The sequence below is a fragment of the Ranitomeya variabilis genome, chromosome 3 (genome assembly GCF_051348905.1).
Source record: "Ranitomeya variabilis isolate aRanVar5 chromosome 3, aRanVar5.hap1, whole genome shotgun sequence".
Lineage (NCBI taxonomy): Eukaryota > Metazoa > Chordata > Amphibia > Anura > Dendrobatidae > Ranitomeya > Ranitomeya variabilis.
This window is the reverse complement of record NC_135234.1, coordinates 168,121,656-168,137,787: the sequence shown is the minus strand read 5'-3', so window position 1 is coordinate 168,137,787 and position 16,132 is coordinate 168,121,656. Positions and strand designations below refer to the sequence as shown.

The following is a 16,132-nucleotide window of genomic DNA, read 5'->3' as shown; positions in this document are numbered from 1 at the left end:
AAGTTGTCCAATTTGTCCCAAGTACGCCGATACCCCATATATTGGGGTAAACCCGTTTGGGCGCACGGGAGAGCGCGGAAGGGAAGGAGCACTGTTTTACTTTTTCAAGGCAGAATTGGCTGGAATGGAGATCGGACGCTATGTAGCGTTTGGCGAGCCCATGAAATGCCTAAACAGTGGAAACCCCTCAATTCTAACGCCAACCCTAACCCGAACACACCCCTAACCCTAATCCCAACCCTAACCACACCCCTAACCCCAACACACCCCTAACCCTAATCCCAATCATAACCCTAACCATACCCCTAACCCTGACACACCCCTAACCCTAATCCCAACCGTAACCCTAATTTTAGCCCCAACCCTAACCGGAAAATGGAAACAAATACATTTTTTAAATTTTATTATTTTTCCCTAACTGAGGGGGGTTTGATTTACTATTTATAGCTGGTTTTTTAGCTGATTTTTTATGATAGGCAGCTGTCACACACTTAAAGATGCTTTTTATTGCAAATAATAGTTTTTGCGTCTCCACATTTTGAGAGCTATAATTTTTCCATATTTTGGTCCACAGTCATGTGAGGTCTTGCTTTTGCGGGACGAGTTGACGTTTGTAATGGTACCATTTCCGGGCACGTGACTATCGCTTTTTATTCTGATTTTTGTGAGGCAGAATGACCAAAAACCAGCAATTCATGAATTTCTTGGGGGGCGTTTATACCGTTCTGCGTCTGGTTAAATTGATAAAGCAGTTTTATTCTTCGGGTTAGTAAGATTACAGCGATACCTCATTTATATAATTTTTTTATGTTTTGGCTCTTTTATACGATAAAAACTTTTATATAAAAAAAATTATTTTTGCATCGCTTTATTCTGAGGACTAGAACTTTTTTATTTTTACGCTGATGATGCTGTATGGCGGCTCGTTTTTTGCAGGACAAGATGGCATTTTGAGCGGTACCATGTTTATATCCATCTTTTTGATCGCGCGTTATTCCACTTTTTGTTCGGCGGCATGATAAAGCTTTTTTTGCCTTTTTTTACGGTGTCCACTGAAGGGGTTAACTAGTGGGACAGTTTTTATAGGTCGGGTTGTTACGGACGCGGCGATACTAAATATGTGCACTTTTTTTTTTATAAAGAAATGTATTTATTGGAACTTTGTTTTTTTTTTTCTTACACTACACATGTGTATGTATGTATGTACAGTCATGGCCAATAGTATTCACACCCCTGCAATTCTGTCAGATAATACTCAGTTTCTTCCAGAAAATGATTGCAAACAAATTCTTTGGTATTATTTTCTTCATTTAATTTGTCTTAAATGAAAAAACACAAAAAGAATTGTCCTAAAGCCAATTTGGATATAATTCCACACCAAACATAAAAAAGGGGGTGGACAAAAGTATTGTCACTGTTTGAAAAATCATGTGATGCTTCTCTAATTTGTGTAATTAACAGCACCTGTAACTTACCTGTGGCACCTAACAGGTGTTGGCAATAACTAAATCACACTTGCAGCCAGTTGACATGGATTAAAGTTGACTCAACCTCTGTCCTGTGTCCTTGTGTGTACCACATTGAGCATGGAGAAAAGAAAGACCACCAAAGAACTGTCTGAGGACTTAAGAAACTAAATTGTGAGGAAGCATGAGCAATCTCAAGGCTACAAGTCCATCTCCAAAGACCTGAATGTTCCTGTGTCTACCGTGCGCAGTGTCATCAAGAAGTTTAAAACCCATGGCACTGTGGCTAACCTCCCTAGATGTGGACGGAAAAGAAAAATTGACAAGAGATTTCAACGCAAGATTGTGCGGATGTTGGTAAAGAACCTCGACTAACATCCAAACAAGTTCAAGCTGCCCTGCAGTCCGAGGGTACAATAGTGTCAACCCGTACTATCCGTCGGCGTCTGAATGAAAAGGGACTGTATGGTAGGAGACCCAGGAAGACCCCACTTCTTACCCCGAGACAAAGCCAGGCTGGAGTTTGCCAAAACTTACCTGAAAAAGCCTAAAACGTTTTGGAAGAATGTTCTCTGGTCAGATGAGACAAAAGTAGAGCTTTTTGGGCAAAGGCATCAACATAGAGTTTACAGGAGAAAAAAAAGAGGCATTCAAAGAAAAGAACACGGTCCCTACAGTCAAACATGGCGGAGGTTCCCTGATGTTTTGGGGTTGCTTTGCTGCCTCTGGCACTGGACTGCTTGACCGTGTGCGTGGCATTATGAAGTCTGAAGACTACCAACAAATTTTGCAGCATAATGTAGGGCCCAGTGTGAGAAAGCTGGGTCTCCCTCAGAGGTCATGGGTCTTCCAGCAGGACAATGACCCAAAACACACTTCAAAAAGCCCTAGAAAATGGTTTGAGAGAAAGCACTGGAGACTTCTAAGGTGGCCAGCAATGAGTCCAGACCTGAATCCCATAGAACACCTGTGGAGAGATCTAAAAATGGCAGTTTGGAGAAGGCACCCTTCAAATATCAGGGACCTGGAGTAGTTTGCCAAAGAAGAATGGTCTAAAATTCCAGCAGAGCATTGTAAGAAACTCATTGATGGTTACCGGACCTGGTTGGTCGCAGTTATTTTGGCTAAAGGTTGTGCAACCAAGTATTAGGCTGAGGGTGCCAATACTTTTGTCTGGCCCATTTTTGGAGTTTTGTGTGAAATGATCACTGTTTTGCTTTTTGCTTCATGCTCTTTTGTGTTTTTTTCATTTAAGACAAATTAAATGAAGATAATACCAAAGAATTTGTGTTTGCAATCATTTTCAGGAAAAAACTGAGTATTATCTGACAGAATTGCAGGGGTGTGAATACTTTTGGCCATCACTGACTGACTGTCTGTCTGTCTGTCTGTCTGTCTGTCTGTCTGTATGTATGTATGTATGTATACACACACACACACACACACATATATTTTTTTTACTTTGTGGGATATTTACTTTGCAAGGCACTGTGTCAGTGTCAGATCAGCGATCTGACAGGCAGTGCAGGAGGCTTGCCGGCGCCTGCTAAGAGAAGGCGCTTGCAAGACACCTCCCTGCAGGACCTGGAAGGAGCCTCGGGGCCATTTTGGATCCGGGGCCTGCAGGGAGGAGACACTCGGAACAACGCGGCCACTTTGCGTTGTTGCGAGGGTCTCAGGGAAGCACGCATGGAGCCCCATCCCTGCGCGATGCTTCGCTATGCCGTCGGAACGCTGCGATCATGTTTGATCGCAACCGCTCCTGGCACAGTGCCAGATGTCAGCTGTAATAATCAGCTGACACGGCGGCGACCGCCCGCGCTCTCCCAGTGAGCGTGGCCAATCGCCTATGACGTACTATCCCATCCCTGGGAATTAAGTCCCAGGTCACCTCAACGGGATAGTACGTCATATGGGATTAAGGGGTTAACCCCTTAACCCCCAGAGCTTTTTTTCGGTTTTGAGTTTTAGTTTTTCGCTCCCCTCCTTCCCAGAGCCATAACTTTTTTTATTTTTCCGTCAATATGGCCATGTGAGGACTTATTTTTTGCGGAACGAGTTGTACTTTTGAACGCCAGCAATGGCGTTACCATGTCGTGTACTAGAAAATGGGAAAAAAATTCGAAGTGCGTTGAAATTGCAATCCCATACTTTTTTTGTTTGGCTTTTTTGCTAAGTTCACTAAATGCCAAAACTGACCTGCCATTATGATTCTCCAGGTCATTATGAGTTAGACACCAAACATGTCTAGATTATTTTTTTATCTAAGTGGAGAAAAAAAAATTCCAAACTTTGTGCATTTTTTTTTTTTTTTTAAGCAATTTTCCGTTGCCCGTAGCGTCTCCATTTTTCGAGATCTGGGGTTGCGTGAGATTTTTTTGCGTGCAGAGCTGACGTTTTTAATGATACCATTTTGGTGCAGATACGTTCTTTTAATTGCATGTTATTGCATTTTAATGCAATGTCACGGCAACCAAAAAACCTTAATTCTGGCATTTTTACTTTTCTCGCTACGCCGTTTAGCCATCAGGTTAATCCTTTTTTTATTGATAGAGTGGACGATTCTGAACATGGCGATACCAAATATGTGTAGGTTTGAATTTTTTAAAGTTTTTATTTTTTAATGGGGCAAAAGGGGGTGACAAACTTATATTTTTTATCATCAAAGCGGGGGTTCTGCCATCGGACGTACTATTCCATCCGATGGCAGAAAGGGGTTAATAGCCAGAAAAGGCTATGCAAACAGCTGCGGGCTGATATTAATAGCCTAGAAAGGGGCTATGGATATTGCACCTCCCTAGCTAAAAACACCAGCTCTCAGTTGCCCGAGAAATGGCGCATCTCTTAGATGAGCCAATTCTGGCACTTAGCCTCTCTCTTCCCACTGACCTGTAGCAGTGGCATATTGGGTAATAGTTGGGGGGGTTGATATCATCTTTGTATTGTAAGGTGACATCAAGTCGGCTTAGTAATGGAGAGGCGTCAATAAGATACCTATTCATTCCTAATCCTACATTTGGTAAAAGGTTAAAGAAACACAGCCAAAATAAAGTATTTTAATGAAATAAAACACTGCACAGTTTGCCATCTCTATTATGCAAGGGAGATCATCGTGGGGCACTCGTTATTAAATGGATTACGTCGGTACAGGGAGTATACTGTTGGTTTATTATTGCATTGTATAGGGGTTTTTTTTGCCTTTTTTTTTTTTTTAAACACTTGAACACAGTAGCCGGATGATGGGATTACTACTGTCCCATTATCGGCTAGCTGTCACTGTAGCAGACATAGCTGGATGGGACTAGTAGTCCCATCGGACGATGCCTGCCTACATACAGACACACACCCGCACATCTTCTCCGCTCACACACTCTTCCTCCTCTCGAACTGCAGCGTTTCTCGCAGGCAACGCCGCAGCAAAAGTGCAGATCTTTTTAAACCTGCGGTTTTGCCTGACTCACTGGTAGTCAATGGGTGCAGAAACGCTGCAGATCCACAAAAAGAATGGACATGCTGCTGAAAATAAAACGCTGCAAATCCGCGAGTATTTTTCTGCAGCATGTGAACACCAATTCTCAATTTCCCATTGACTAACAAAATGCTTCCATTCAATCCACAAAAAAAAGCAAGTCCCCACTCAGGTCTGTCATCCGTTAACGGAAATATAGGGGCCTCCACGTTACTGGTAGCACAAAGGCTCTGGAAAAGAGAAATGACTCCTCACTCGCCAAAAGAAATCCAGCAAATTCTCCATTCTCAAATCCAAATGCCCCCTCCCTTCTGAGCCCCAGTGTGCTTAAACCACATTTAGCGCCCATATGTTTGGCATTTCTGTTGTGATGAGAGCCATCCTAATTTACAGGTGCGTGTCTCCGGAAGCATGAGCTGGGCATAATGTACTGGTGACTGCAACGTACTGGTCACTACAACAGCAGTTTGTAATTTTCACTGTGCAACAGACACTGCTGCATGTTTCTGGAAAACACCCATGGAGTCAAAATCATCACTACATTTGTAGATAAATTCCAAAGTGGTTATAACTTCCAAAATTGGGTAACTTGAGGGGTATTCTGTTTTTCTAGCACTTAGGGGCTCTTTATATGGATTCAACAAACTAGTCTAGGAAAATCTGCACTTCAGGAGGCAAATAGTGCTCTGTCCCTCCCGAGTCACTCAGAAAGTCAAAGGGAGAGCCCGATTTTTTTGCTCTCGGCCACATATTAAGATTACGCTTCATGATTCTTTGTTTACGTAAGTCAAAGTAGTACAGTACAGCCACATATGGGGTATTTATACATTCAGCAGAAATTGTGGGACAAATTCTGGTGTCATTTTTACCCATTTCCCAGTGTGAAAATTTAAAACTTGGGGCTAACACATAATCTTGATAGAAAAAATAATTTACATTTTTACCTCACTTCCCAATGGTATATTATTATTTATATAGCACCATTGATTCCATGATGCTGCACATGAGAAGGGGTTACATACAGAAATCACTTACAGTAAATAAACAATTACAGACTGATACAGATAGGAGAGGACCCTGCCCTTGCAGGCTTACATTCTACAGGACGGTGGGGAAGGAGACAGTAGGTTGGGGGGTTACAGAAGCTTCGGTGTTGGTGAGGCGGTAGCTCCGTTAGTGGTGAGGAGGCAGCAGGGTCAGTGCAGGCTGTAGGCTTTCCTGAAGAGGTGGGTTTTCAGGTTCCGTCTGAAGGATCCAAATGTGGTTTATAGTCGGTCAGCTTGGGGGCAAAGAATTCCAGAGGATGGTGGATATTCGGGAGATGTCTTGGAGGTGATTAGGTGAGGAGCGAATAAGTGTGGAGGAGAGAAGGAGGTCTTGGGAGGACTGGAGATTACGTTTGGGAAGATATCAGGAGATTAGTTCAGAGACGTATGGAGGAGACAGGTTATGGATGGCTTTGTAGGTCAGTATTAGTAATTTGAACTGGATACGCTGAGGGAATGGAAGCCAGTGAAGAGATTTGCAGAGGGGAGAAGCGGAGGAGTAGTGAGGAGAGAGATGAATTAGTCGGGCATCAGAGTTAAGGATGGACTGGAGACGTGCAAGGGTGTTAGCAAAGAGACCACAAAAAAGGATGTTGCAGTAGTCGAGGCGGGGGATGATGAGGGCATGCACAAGCATTTTAGTAGATTGACGGTTGAGGAAAGGACGGATTTTGGAGATATTTTTTTTGAGCTGGAGGCGACAGGCGGTGGAAAGAGCTTGGATATGCAGTTTGAAGGACAAGGCAGAGTCAAGGGTTACTCCGAGGAAGCGGACTTCCAGGATGGGGGAAAGCTTGATGTCGTTAATTGCGATAGATAGGTCAGGTAAGGAAGATCTATGAGATGGGGGGAAAGAGGATGAGTTCAGATTTTTCCACATTGAGTTTGAGGAAGTGAGAGGAGAAGGAGTATGGCAGATACACACTCCGGGTTTCTGGACAGCAGAGAGGTGACGTCGGGGCCAGAGAGGTAGATCTGAGTGTCATCAGCATAAAGGTGGTACTGGAATCCGTGGGACTTTATGAGTTGTCCCAGGTCAAGTGCATAGATTGAGAAGAGTAAGAGTCCTAGAACAGAGCCTTGGGGGATTCCAACAGAGAGAGGGTGGGATGAGGAAGTAGTGTGGGAGATGCTGAATGTGCAGTTGGAAAGGTATGAGGAGATCCAGGATAGGGTAAGGTTTTTGATGCCAAAGGAAGAGAGGATCTGTAGTAAGAGGCAGTGGTCAACTGTGTTGAAAGCAGAGGACAGGTCTAGGAGGAGGAGTATAGAGTATTGTCCGTTAGCTTTGGCTGTAAGTAGGTCGTTAGTAATTTTGGTCAGGGCTGTCTCAGTTGAGTGATGGGGGCAGAAACCAGATTGTAGATTGTCAAAGAGCAAGTTAGATGAGAGGTGGGAGGAAAGTTCAGCATGGACATGCTGCTCCAGGAGTTTAGAAGCGAATGGGAGCAGCGATATTGGGAGATAGCTGGACATAGAAGTTGGATAGAGGGTTGGTTTTTTAAGGATAGGCGTGATCGTGGCATGTTTGAAAGCAGAAGGGAAGGTTCCAGAAGTTAGTGACAGGTTGAAAAGGTGGGTTAGGGATGGGATAAGAGTGGTGGTGAGGTTGGGGAGGAGGTGGGATGAGGTTGAGTGCACAGGTGGTGAGGTGCGAGTAGATGAATTCACTGAAAGGTTTAATAGGTAAAATGAGGTCACTTATGGGGGGGTTCTGCTTTTATGGCACCTCAGGGGCACTGTCAATGTAACATGGCACCCTCAAACAAGTGCAGCAAAATCTGCACTGTAATATGGCGCTACTTCCCTTCTGAGCTTTGCACGGTGCCTCAAAAGCAGTTTTAGACCACATATGGAGGTATTGGTGAACTCAGGAGAAATTGCACAACAAACTGAGGTCCATTTTCTCTTTTTGACCTTGTGAAAATACAACATTTGTAGCTATAAAAAAGATTTTTGTGGGAAAAATGTGATTTTTATTTTTGTTTAATTTTCACGGTTTAACGTTATAAACTTCTGTGAAGCACCTGTCGTTCAAGGTGTTCAGTACACATCTAGATAACGTCCCAAAGGGGTCTAGTTTCCAAAATGGTGTCATATGTGGTGGGGGGGTTCCACTGTTTAGGCACATCAGGGGCTCTTCAACTGTGACATGGGGTCCGCTAATTATTCCATCAAATTTTACATTCAAAAAGTCAAATAGCGCTCTTTCCAAGCCCTGCCCTACGCCCAAACAGTACATTTTTCCCACATATGGGGTATCTGTGTACTCAGTAGAAATGGCACAACAAAATGTGTGGTCCACAGTAAAAAGAATATAATATATAATATAATATATATCTAAAGGAAAATTTTTCTGAAAGAAAGTTAATTTATTTTTTCCTTCCACATTCCAAAAATTCCTTTGAAGCGCCTGAAGGGTTAATAAACGTCTTGAATGTTTGACTACCTTGAGGGGTGCAGTTTATAGATTGGTGTCATTTTGGGTTATGTCGTCATTTTGCACCACTTTATTCTGAGAGCTGTAATTTATTTTTCTGCTGATGGAGCTGTATGGCGGCTTGTTTTTTGCGGGACAAGATGATGTTTTCAGCGGTACCATTTTTTATTTATACCGGTCTTTTTGATTGCGTTTAATTGCACTTTTTTGTTCGGCGGTATGATGATAAAGCATTGTTTTTTGCCTCGATTTTTATTTTGTTTACACAGTTCGCTGAAGAGGTTTTAAAGAGGGTCGTTACAGACGCGGCGATCTCAAACATGTGTACTTTTATTGTTTGTTGTTTTTATTATTATTTACAGAAATGTATTTTTTATTTTCATTATTTGGGGATTTAAAAAAAAAAATTATATATATATATATATATATATATATATATATATATATATATATATATATATATATATATATATATATATATATATATATATATATATATATATATATATATATATTTTATTTTTTTTTTTATTTTTTTTTTTAAATCCCCAAATAATGAAAATAAAAAATACATTTCTGTAAATAATAATAAAAAAAAACAAAAAAAAAAACAACAAACAAAAGTACACGTTTGGGATCGTGGCACTCACAAGCCACCTCCATGCAGGACCCTGCGGCCATCTTGGTGCCGGGGGTCTCCATGGAGACCATCAGAACAACGAGATTGCATCGTTCTGAGCGAAGCCTGCAGGGAGCCCCAGCGTGATGCTTCTCTATGCCGCTGTCACTACTGACAGCGGCATTAGAGGGGTTAAATGCCCACAATGGGTGCTAGCACCAATCGTGGGCATTGCTGCAGGGTGTCAGCTGTCACATACAGCTGACACCTGCACGCGATCACCGTAGCGCCGTACTAGTACTGCTCTGGGCACAAATTCACCTCCCGCAGAGCAGTACTAGTATGGCACATGTCGAACGGGCCAACGGGGATCGACCCAGACTATGCAGCCAGACTACTGTTATAGGGAAGTCTAGACAGCAAACTCCCAGTACAAGTTTGCCAGTTTTTATCCCCAAGAACATTGCACTAGTAATCTGGTTAAGAATGTCCTAGATTATAGAGAAAGCTCGTGTGCAGTCAATGTCTAACACAATTCAGATTCTGAAGAGAAACTTCACTTGCATTATAACAGAGAAACGAGGACCTACCTGTGTAAATAGATCTAGGCCGAGTCCGCTGGAATCCACAACTATCACAGTCATCACAGTTTGTAATACTAAAGCGGTAAAAGTGTTAACTCCAAAAACAAGGGCATAGCACTCCATGCTTAGATTAGCAGCAATCTGAAATCTTCAGAAACACATAAGGTTAGTCCTTACAGTAAGGTCATAGAAAGGATTGTGCAGAGAAGAGAACAAGGAGAAGGATTTGATCATTTCCAAATGCAGTTAGGTCAGTGACAACATGGTGTTGACGCCAAGCATCAGATGATTTTATGAAGGTCACTTCTCACATTACTGTATGACTCGCCATAGTCTCACTATTAATGTCCACCCTTTGCCCAAACACTCGCCACCGCTCAGCTGTTGTCAGGGAGTCTCCGATAGCAACTGCGTCAGTAAATCTACCATAATCTTCTCTCTAAGGGACCTATTCACATTAGACAACGTGTGGCAGTAAACCAACGGTTGTTTAACAGCAGTGTACACGGACAGACCACGTTTCAGTGCACTGAGGGATCAGTGTCCTCATCGTTAACGGAGCATAGGCTGTGATTGTTCTCGGCAGCATAGGTTTCGTTTATACAGAGCAACGTGCTGCTGAGAACGATGACCTTTTGGGCAACACAATGATTTCACCCGATGAACAGACATTTTGCTCGTTTGTCAGGTGATCGGCAGCCTGTGTACACGGCAAGATTATCACAAGTGAGCGCTACTAGGAACGCTATTCATGATGATCTTGCAGGATACAATTGTGGCCAAAAGTATTGACACCCCTGCAATTCTGTCAGATAATACTCAGCTTCTTCCTGAAAATGATTGCAAACACAAATTCTTTAGCCAGCTTTAGTTTAGATCTTAAACTAAAGCTGGCCAATCATGTGATGACAGACAGTGAGCAATTACTGTAGTGTGTTGCGACAGGATTGATCCTATCAAAACAGTCCTGTACCAAAAGGTTTTGTTTGGAAAGGTTTTCTCTGGTGCATCATGTTATTAAATCTCTTTTTTTGGCGCTAAAACACCGTTCCTATGCAAATTTGCATCTCTTCAGGGTCTGAAAATGTCATACTGTTCAGGACCCTACAAGTCTATGTATAAGGGCTGAAATTATTAATGATCCCAAGGCTCGATCTCCTAGACAGGGCCACCATATAAGTGTAAGGACCCTACCAGACACCATCCTGGACCTCTGCTCCCTGCCATCCAATAAGTAGGATATAGGCGAAAACTTGTCAGACAGATCTGTATAGACTAGGATGTCAGAGAAGGGATCACTTACGTTGCGATTGTGATGAGGATCATATAAATACTTCTGAAGAGGACATACATGGCGTAGCAAACCCAGATGTTTCTGATGATGTCCATGATATATACAGTAACCGCAATAATCATAGCAAAGACAGCCAGCAGCAGCTCGCCCCAAGTGGACCATGAAATTTTAATATAGCCAACAATGAAGACGGCAACTGCACCTATAAAAATACAGATTAAGAAAAAGGATTTGAATGCCAATGATGAAAACCAAGTCCTGTAGATACAATAGACACATCGCTGAGTCACCACAACGCAGCTCCATCCAGTTTTCCTCTGTAAATATGTGCAGTCATTAACTCGAGGTGGTTGACCTTAAATCAATTACCTAGGAGTGTGGACACTGCTTCAACGCTGCCATTGTAAATCTCTGAATGGGAAGATGGAGCGACCATTTCCCATAATCCCTGAGAATAATTCACCACTTGGAAGTACCCACAAGTAGACAAAGCCCACCACACCGACCAGCAGAGGAGGGTCCGGGACGAGTAGCAGTGTAAGAAGTCATTCCACAATGTTCTAAGTACGGTCTGCAAAGTAACTCTCTTCTTCTCTGTGAACTATGAAATGTGAACAATGTCAGAAATCAGGAAGACACACAAACAAGGCAACGCATGCACTGACGCTCGCTCGGCTGTAACTGCTGAAAAAGTTAATGAACACATGCAGCTGCATATCCATTCATTCCCCATCTGGATGTGATGGCGGCTCACCAGAGGTTAGGATACCACTGATGGGGATAGAGCTGTGGGTCCAATCTATCGGATACAGAGTGCATCCTGAGAATATGCCTTCACTGTCTGGAGAGGGTTGGTGGAGAATAGCTCTTTAAGCAATGTCGGAGCTCATCTTAATAAGTGAACTGAATAAAAGTGCTGTAAAATTTAAATATTGAAGACTGTGCATAGTGTTGCTGATCAGTGGGGGTCCAAGTCCTAGGACCCCCACCAATGGGTCAAAACCGGTTTTTACGTACCGGGAATAGGATTTTACAGAGTCCACGACAGCACCGAAAACGAGAGAGGGGATCCGCCCACCTTCCGGACAGGAACCTACAGGTTAAAAAGGGGCGGCCCCCCTCGCCCTCCAGTTTGTGTTCCAGAGTACAAGGGATACCGCCAATGAATCAGTACATGACAATATTATCTTAAACACTACTAAATACCACCACCTCTATAGAGTGATCTCTAAAGGTACCTTCAGACGAAACGACTTTATAACGATATCGCTAGCGATCCGTGACGGTGCAGCGTCCTCGCTAGCGATATCGTTTAGTTTGACAGGCAGCAGCGATCAGGATCCTGCTGTGATGTCGCTGGTCGCTGAATAAAGTCCAGAACTTTATTTGGTCGTCCGATCGCTGTGTATCGTTGTGTTTGAAAGCAAAAGCAACGATACCAGCGATGTTTTACACTGGTAACCAGGGTAAACATCGGGTTACTAAGCGCAGGGCCGCGCTTAGTAACCCGATGTTTACCCTGGTTACCAGCGTAAAAGTAAAAAAAACAAACAGTACATACTTACATGCGTCCCCCAGCGTCTGCTTCCTGACACTGACTGAGCGCCGGCCCTAAAGTGAAAGTGAAAGCACAGAGGTGACGTCACCACTGTGCAGTTAGGGCCGGAGCTCAGTCAGTATCAGGAAGCAGACGCTGGGGGACGCGCAGGTGAGTATGTACTGTTTGTTTTTTTTACTTTTACGCTGGTAACCAGGGTAAACATCGGGTTACTAAGCGCGGCCCTGCGCTTAGCAACCCGATGTTTACCCTGGTTACCAGGGGACTTCGGCATCGTTGGTCGCTGGAGAGGGGTCTGTGTGACAGCTCTCCAGCGATCAAACAGCGACGCTGCAGCGATCGGCATCGTTGTCGCTATCGCTGCAGCGTTGCTTCGTGTGAAGGTACCTTAAGGCACACCTTCCAACAGAGTGCAGGAATAAGTAACTAAATACAGGGAGGGAATGCATGGGTGCTGTCGTGGACTCTGTAAAATCCTATTACCGGTACGTAAAAACCGGTTTTCCTATCGCCACGACAGCACCCACAACGAGAGACTTTCAAAGACTATTAACTGGGAGGGACCACAGCACTAAGTACTGAACGGCCAAACTGCAAGCTGGAACTAGCAGATAGATCAAGGCGATAGTGCTTATAAAAGGTGGAAGGTGATGACCAAGTTGCTGCCTTACATATCATTTCAATGGGGACATCTGCCTTCTCCGCCCAGGATGATGCCATGGCCCGAGTGGAGTGCGCCTTGATGCCTTCTGGTGGTGTTACTCCCCTGGCAGAGTAGGCAAGACATATTGCTTCTCTAATCCATCTGGCGATAGAGCTTTTCGTGACCCCAGAACCCTTTTTCCGATTCTGGAAAGAAATAAACAGAGCCCTACTCTGTCTCCAGCTTTGTGTCCTATCCAGGTATTCTAATATAGTCCTCTTTACATCTAGGGTATGATATTTTTTCTCCTCATCTGAACCTGGATTTTCATAGAAAGATGGTAAATAAATCTCCTGACTTCTATGAAATTTAGTTGCCACTTTTGGCAAGTATGCAGGATCAGGTTTTAAGACAATCTTATCTTGGAGAATTATCAAGTAGGGAGGATCTACTGACAACGCATGTATATCACTGACCCTCCTGGCAGACGTTAATGCTAAAAGTAGGGCTGTTTTTAAGGTTAAATTTTTAATCGAAATAGATTTTAATGGCTCAAAAGGAGGTTCAGTCAACGCCTCAAGCACCAAGTTGAGGTCCCAAGGGGGTACCCTTGCAATATGGATTGGGTTAGAACGCTGACATGCCTTAATAAACCTAGCAACCCATCTATTACCAGCTATATCACTGTTGTACAGAGCTCCTAAGGCTGAAACATGAACCCTTAGAGTGTTGACTGCTAAACCCAATTCCCAGCCTTTCTGAAGGAATTCTAAAATGGCTGAAATCGGAGCATTATCTCCCAATGGCTGCTGATAAAACATAAGGAATTTCTTCCAAATTTTCGAATAGATTTTTGTAGTAACCTCCTTCCTGCTTTTCAATAAGGTAGTTATTAAAGCATTGGAGAACCCCCTCTCCTTCAGAAGCTCCCTCTCAAGTTCCACGCTGTTAAGTGAAGAGTCTCCAAATTTGGATGATGAAATGGACCTTGAGAGAGGAGATCCGGAACCACTGGCAACACCCAGGAATCGGTGACAGACATTGTTTTGAGGAGAGAAAACCAAGGCCTCCTGGGCCAGAAGGGGGCGATTAAAATTACTCTGGCTCCTTCCTCCCGGATCTTCCTGAGAACTATCGGAATTAGACACATAGGGGGGGGAAGGCATATGCTAGCCGGAAGTCCCAACGGACGCGAAGGGAATCCACTATGAGAGGTTGGTCTGCTATGTGTAAGGATGCGAACCTCCTGACCTTCCTGTTCTCCCTCGTAGCAAACAGATCTATTGTCGGCAATCCCCACAGATTGACTATCTGATTGAATATGTGTTGGTCTAGGGACCACTCTCCCTGACGAAGGGAATGGCGACTGAGGTAGTCTGCTTCTATATTGAGTTTCCCCTCTATATGAACTGCTGACAGAGATTGTAAGTGATCCTCGGCCAGAGACAATATCTGTGCTGCGGTGGTCATTAGGGATCGTGACCTTGTCCCTCCCTGATGATTGATGTAGGACACCACAGTCATATTGTCTGTCTGTATCTGTACGTGCGAATTCTCCAGGGAAGGTAGTAAACAAAGAAGAGCCTGGTTGACTGCAGCCAGCTCTCTTAGGTTTGAGGAGTTCTGGGACTCTAGACTTGACCAACGCCCCTGGGTTAGAATGTCTCCCATATGAGCTCCCCAACCGAACGGACTGGCATCTGTCGTGACCACGTTGTCCGGAGTGATGGTCCAGAGGACTCCATTCGATAAATGTACTGGATTGAGCCACCATCTGAGGTCGTGAAGAGTGGCAGGTGATATACTGAACTTCCCGCTTAGAGCACCGTGAAGATCTTTTTCTGCTTGAAGAACTTCGTATTGAAGCATTCGGGTGTGAGATTGAGCCCATCTCACCGCCGATATACACGCAGTCAAAGATCCTAGAAGAGACATTGCGTCTCTTAAACTTAAGATTGGAGCTTTCTTTACGGTCGTGATCCTCTGAATGATCTTCTGCTTCTTTTCTTCTGGTAGGAAGGATGATTGATTTTCTGAGTTTAGGAGAACTCCTAGGAATATTTGATGTCTTGTGGGTTCTAGTTTTGACTTTTCCCAGTTGATTATCCACCCGAGTCCCTGTAGGGATGATATTATGGCATTTACCCTAGATGTACACTGAGCGATTGAATTTCCAATTATTAAAAAATCGTCTAGATAGGGCACTACCAGGGTTTCTTTTTCCCTGACATGGGCCATTACTTCCGACACAACTTTTGTAAAAATTCTAGGTGCCATGGATAGGCCAAAGGGCATTGCTAAAAATTGAAAATGTTTAATCTGATGGTTTACCCATACTGCCATCCTGAGGAATCGCTGATGATTTCGGTGAACTGGAAGATGGTAATACGCATCTTTTAGATCCAACACTGACATGTAGCACCTAGGAAACAAAAGCTTAGTTGTTGATTTAATGGATTCCATCTTAAAAGCGTGATACTGAAGATATTTATTCAATTTACGTAAATTTATGATAGTCCTAAAGGACCCATCAGGCTTAGAGATTAAGAATAGGGGAGAATAAAAACCCGTCTTCTCCTGATGTTTTGGTACTTCTTCAATAACTCGCTTTGTAAGCAATTGTTGAATCTCTAATTCTAAGGCCTGTTGTTGGGCCTGAGTATCCAGTGATGTTACAATAAAATGGTCTGGGGGAGTTCTCAAAAATTCTAATTTTAATCCTGACTCAACAACCCCCATTATCCAGGTACTAGAAGTTATCTTTTGCCATTCTGCTGAGAAGAACTTTAGTCTTCCCCCTACTGGCAATTCTGTTTTATCTGTAGTTACGTCTCAGTCTTGAGAAAGATGAAGGGTTCTTATAGTATCCACCTTTCTTCTTCTGATCCGACGTCTCCCAGTCACGATTATATCCCTGCTGGTCTGGCTGGAATTTTCTGAAGGGCAAGCGTCTCCGGAAGGCATTCCTAAAAGTGGGATTAAATGCTTTAGGAAATCCCTTCTTTCTGTCCTC

General features: G+C 43.5%; 1 protein-coding gene across 1 annotated transcript in view; it reads right to left on the bottom strand.

Annotated features, from left to right (window-relative positions):
- The window catches only part of SLC19A2 (solute carrier family 19 member 2), a 37,062-nt gene that overhangs the window by 6,962 nt on the left and 13,968 nt on the right, over nt 1-16,132 (bottom strand). The window contains exons 3-5 of the mRNA XM_077294841.1: nt 11,288-11,519; nt 10,928-11,120; nt 9,631-9,772 (exon numbers count right to left, since the gene is read on the bottom strand). Coding sequence (XP_077150956.1) covers nt 9,631-9,772; nt 10,928-11,120; nt 11,288-11,519 — 567 coding nt within the window. The remainder of the gene's footprint in view (nt 1-9,630; nt 9,773-10,927; nt 11,121-11,287; nt 11,520-16,132) is intronic.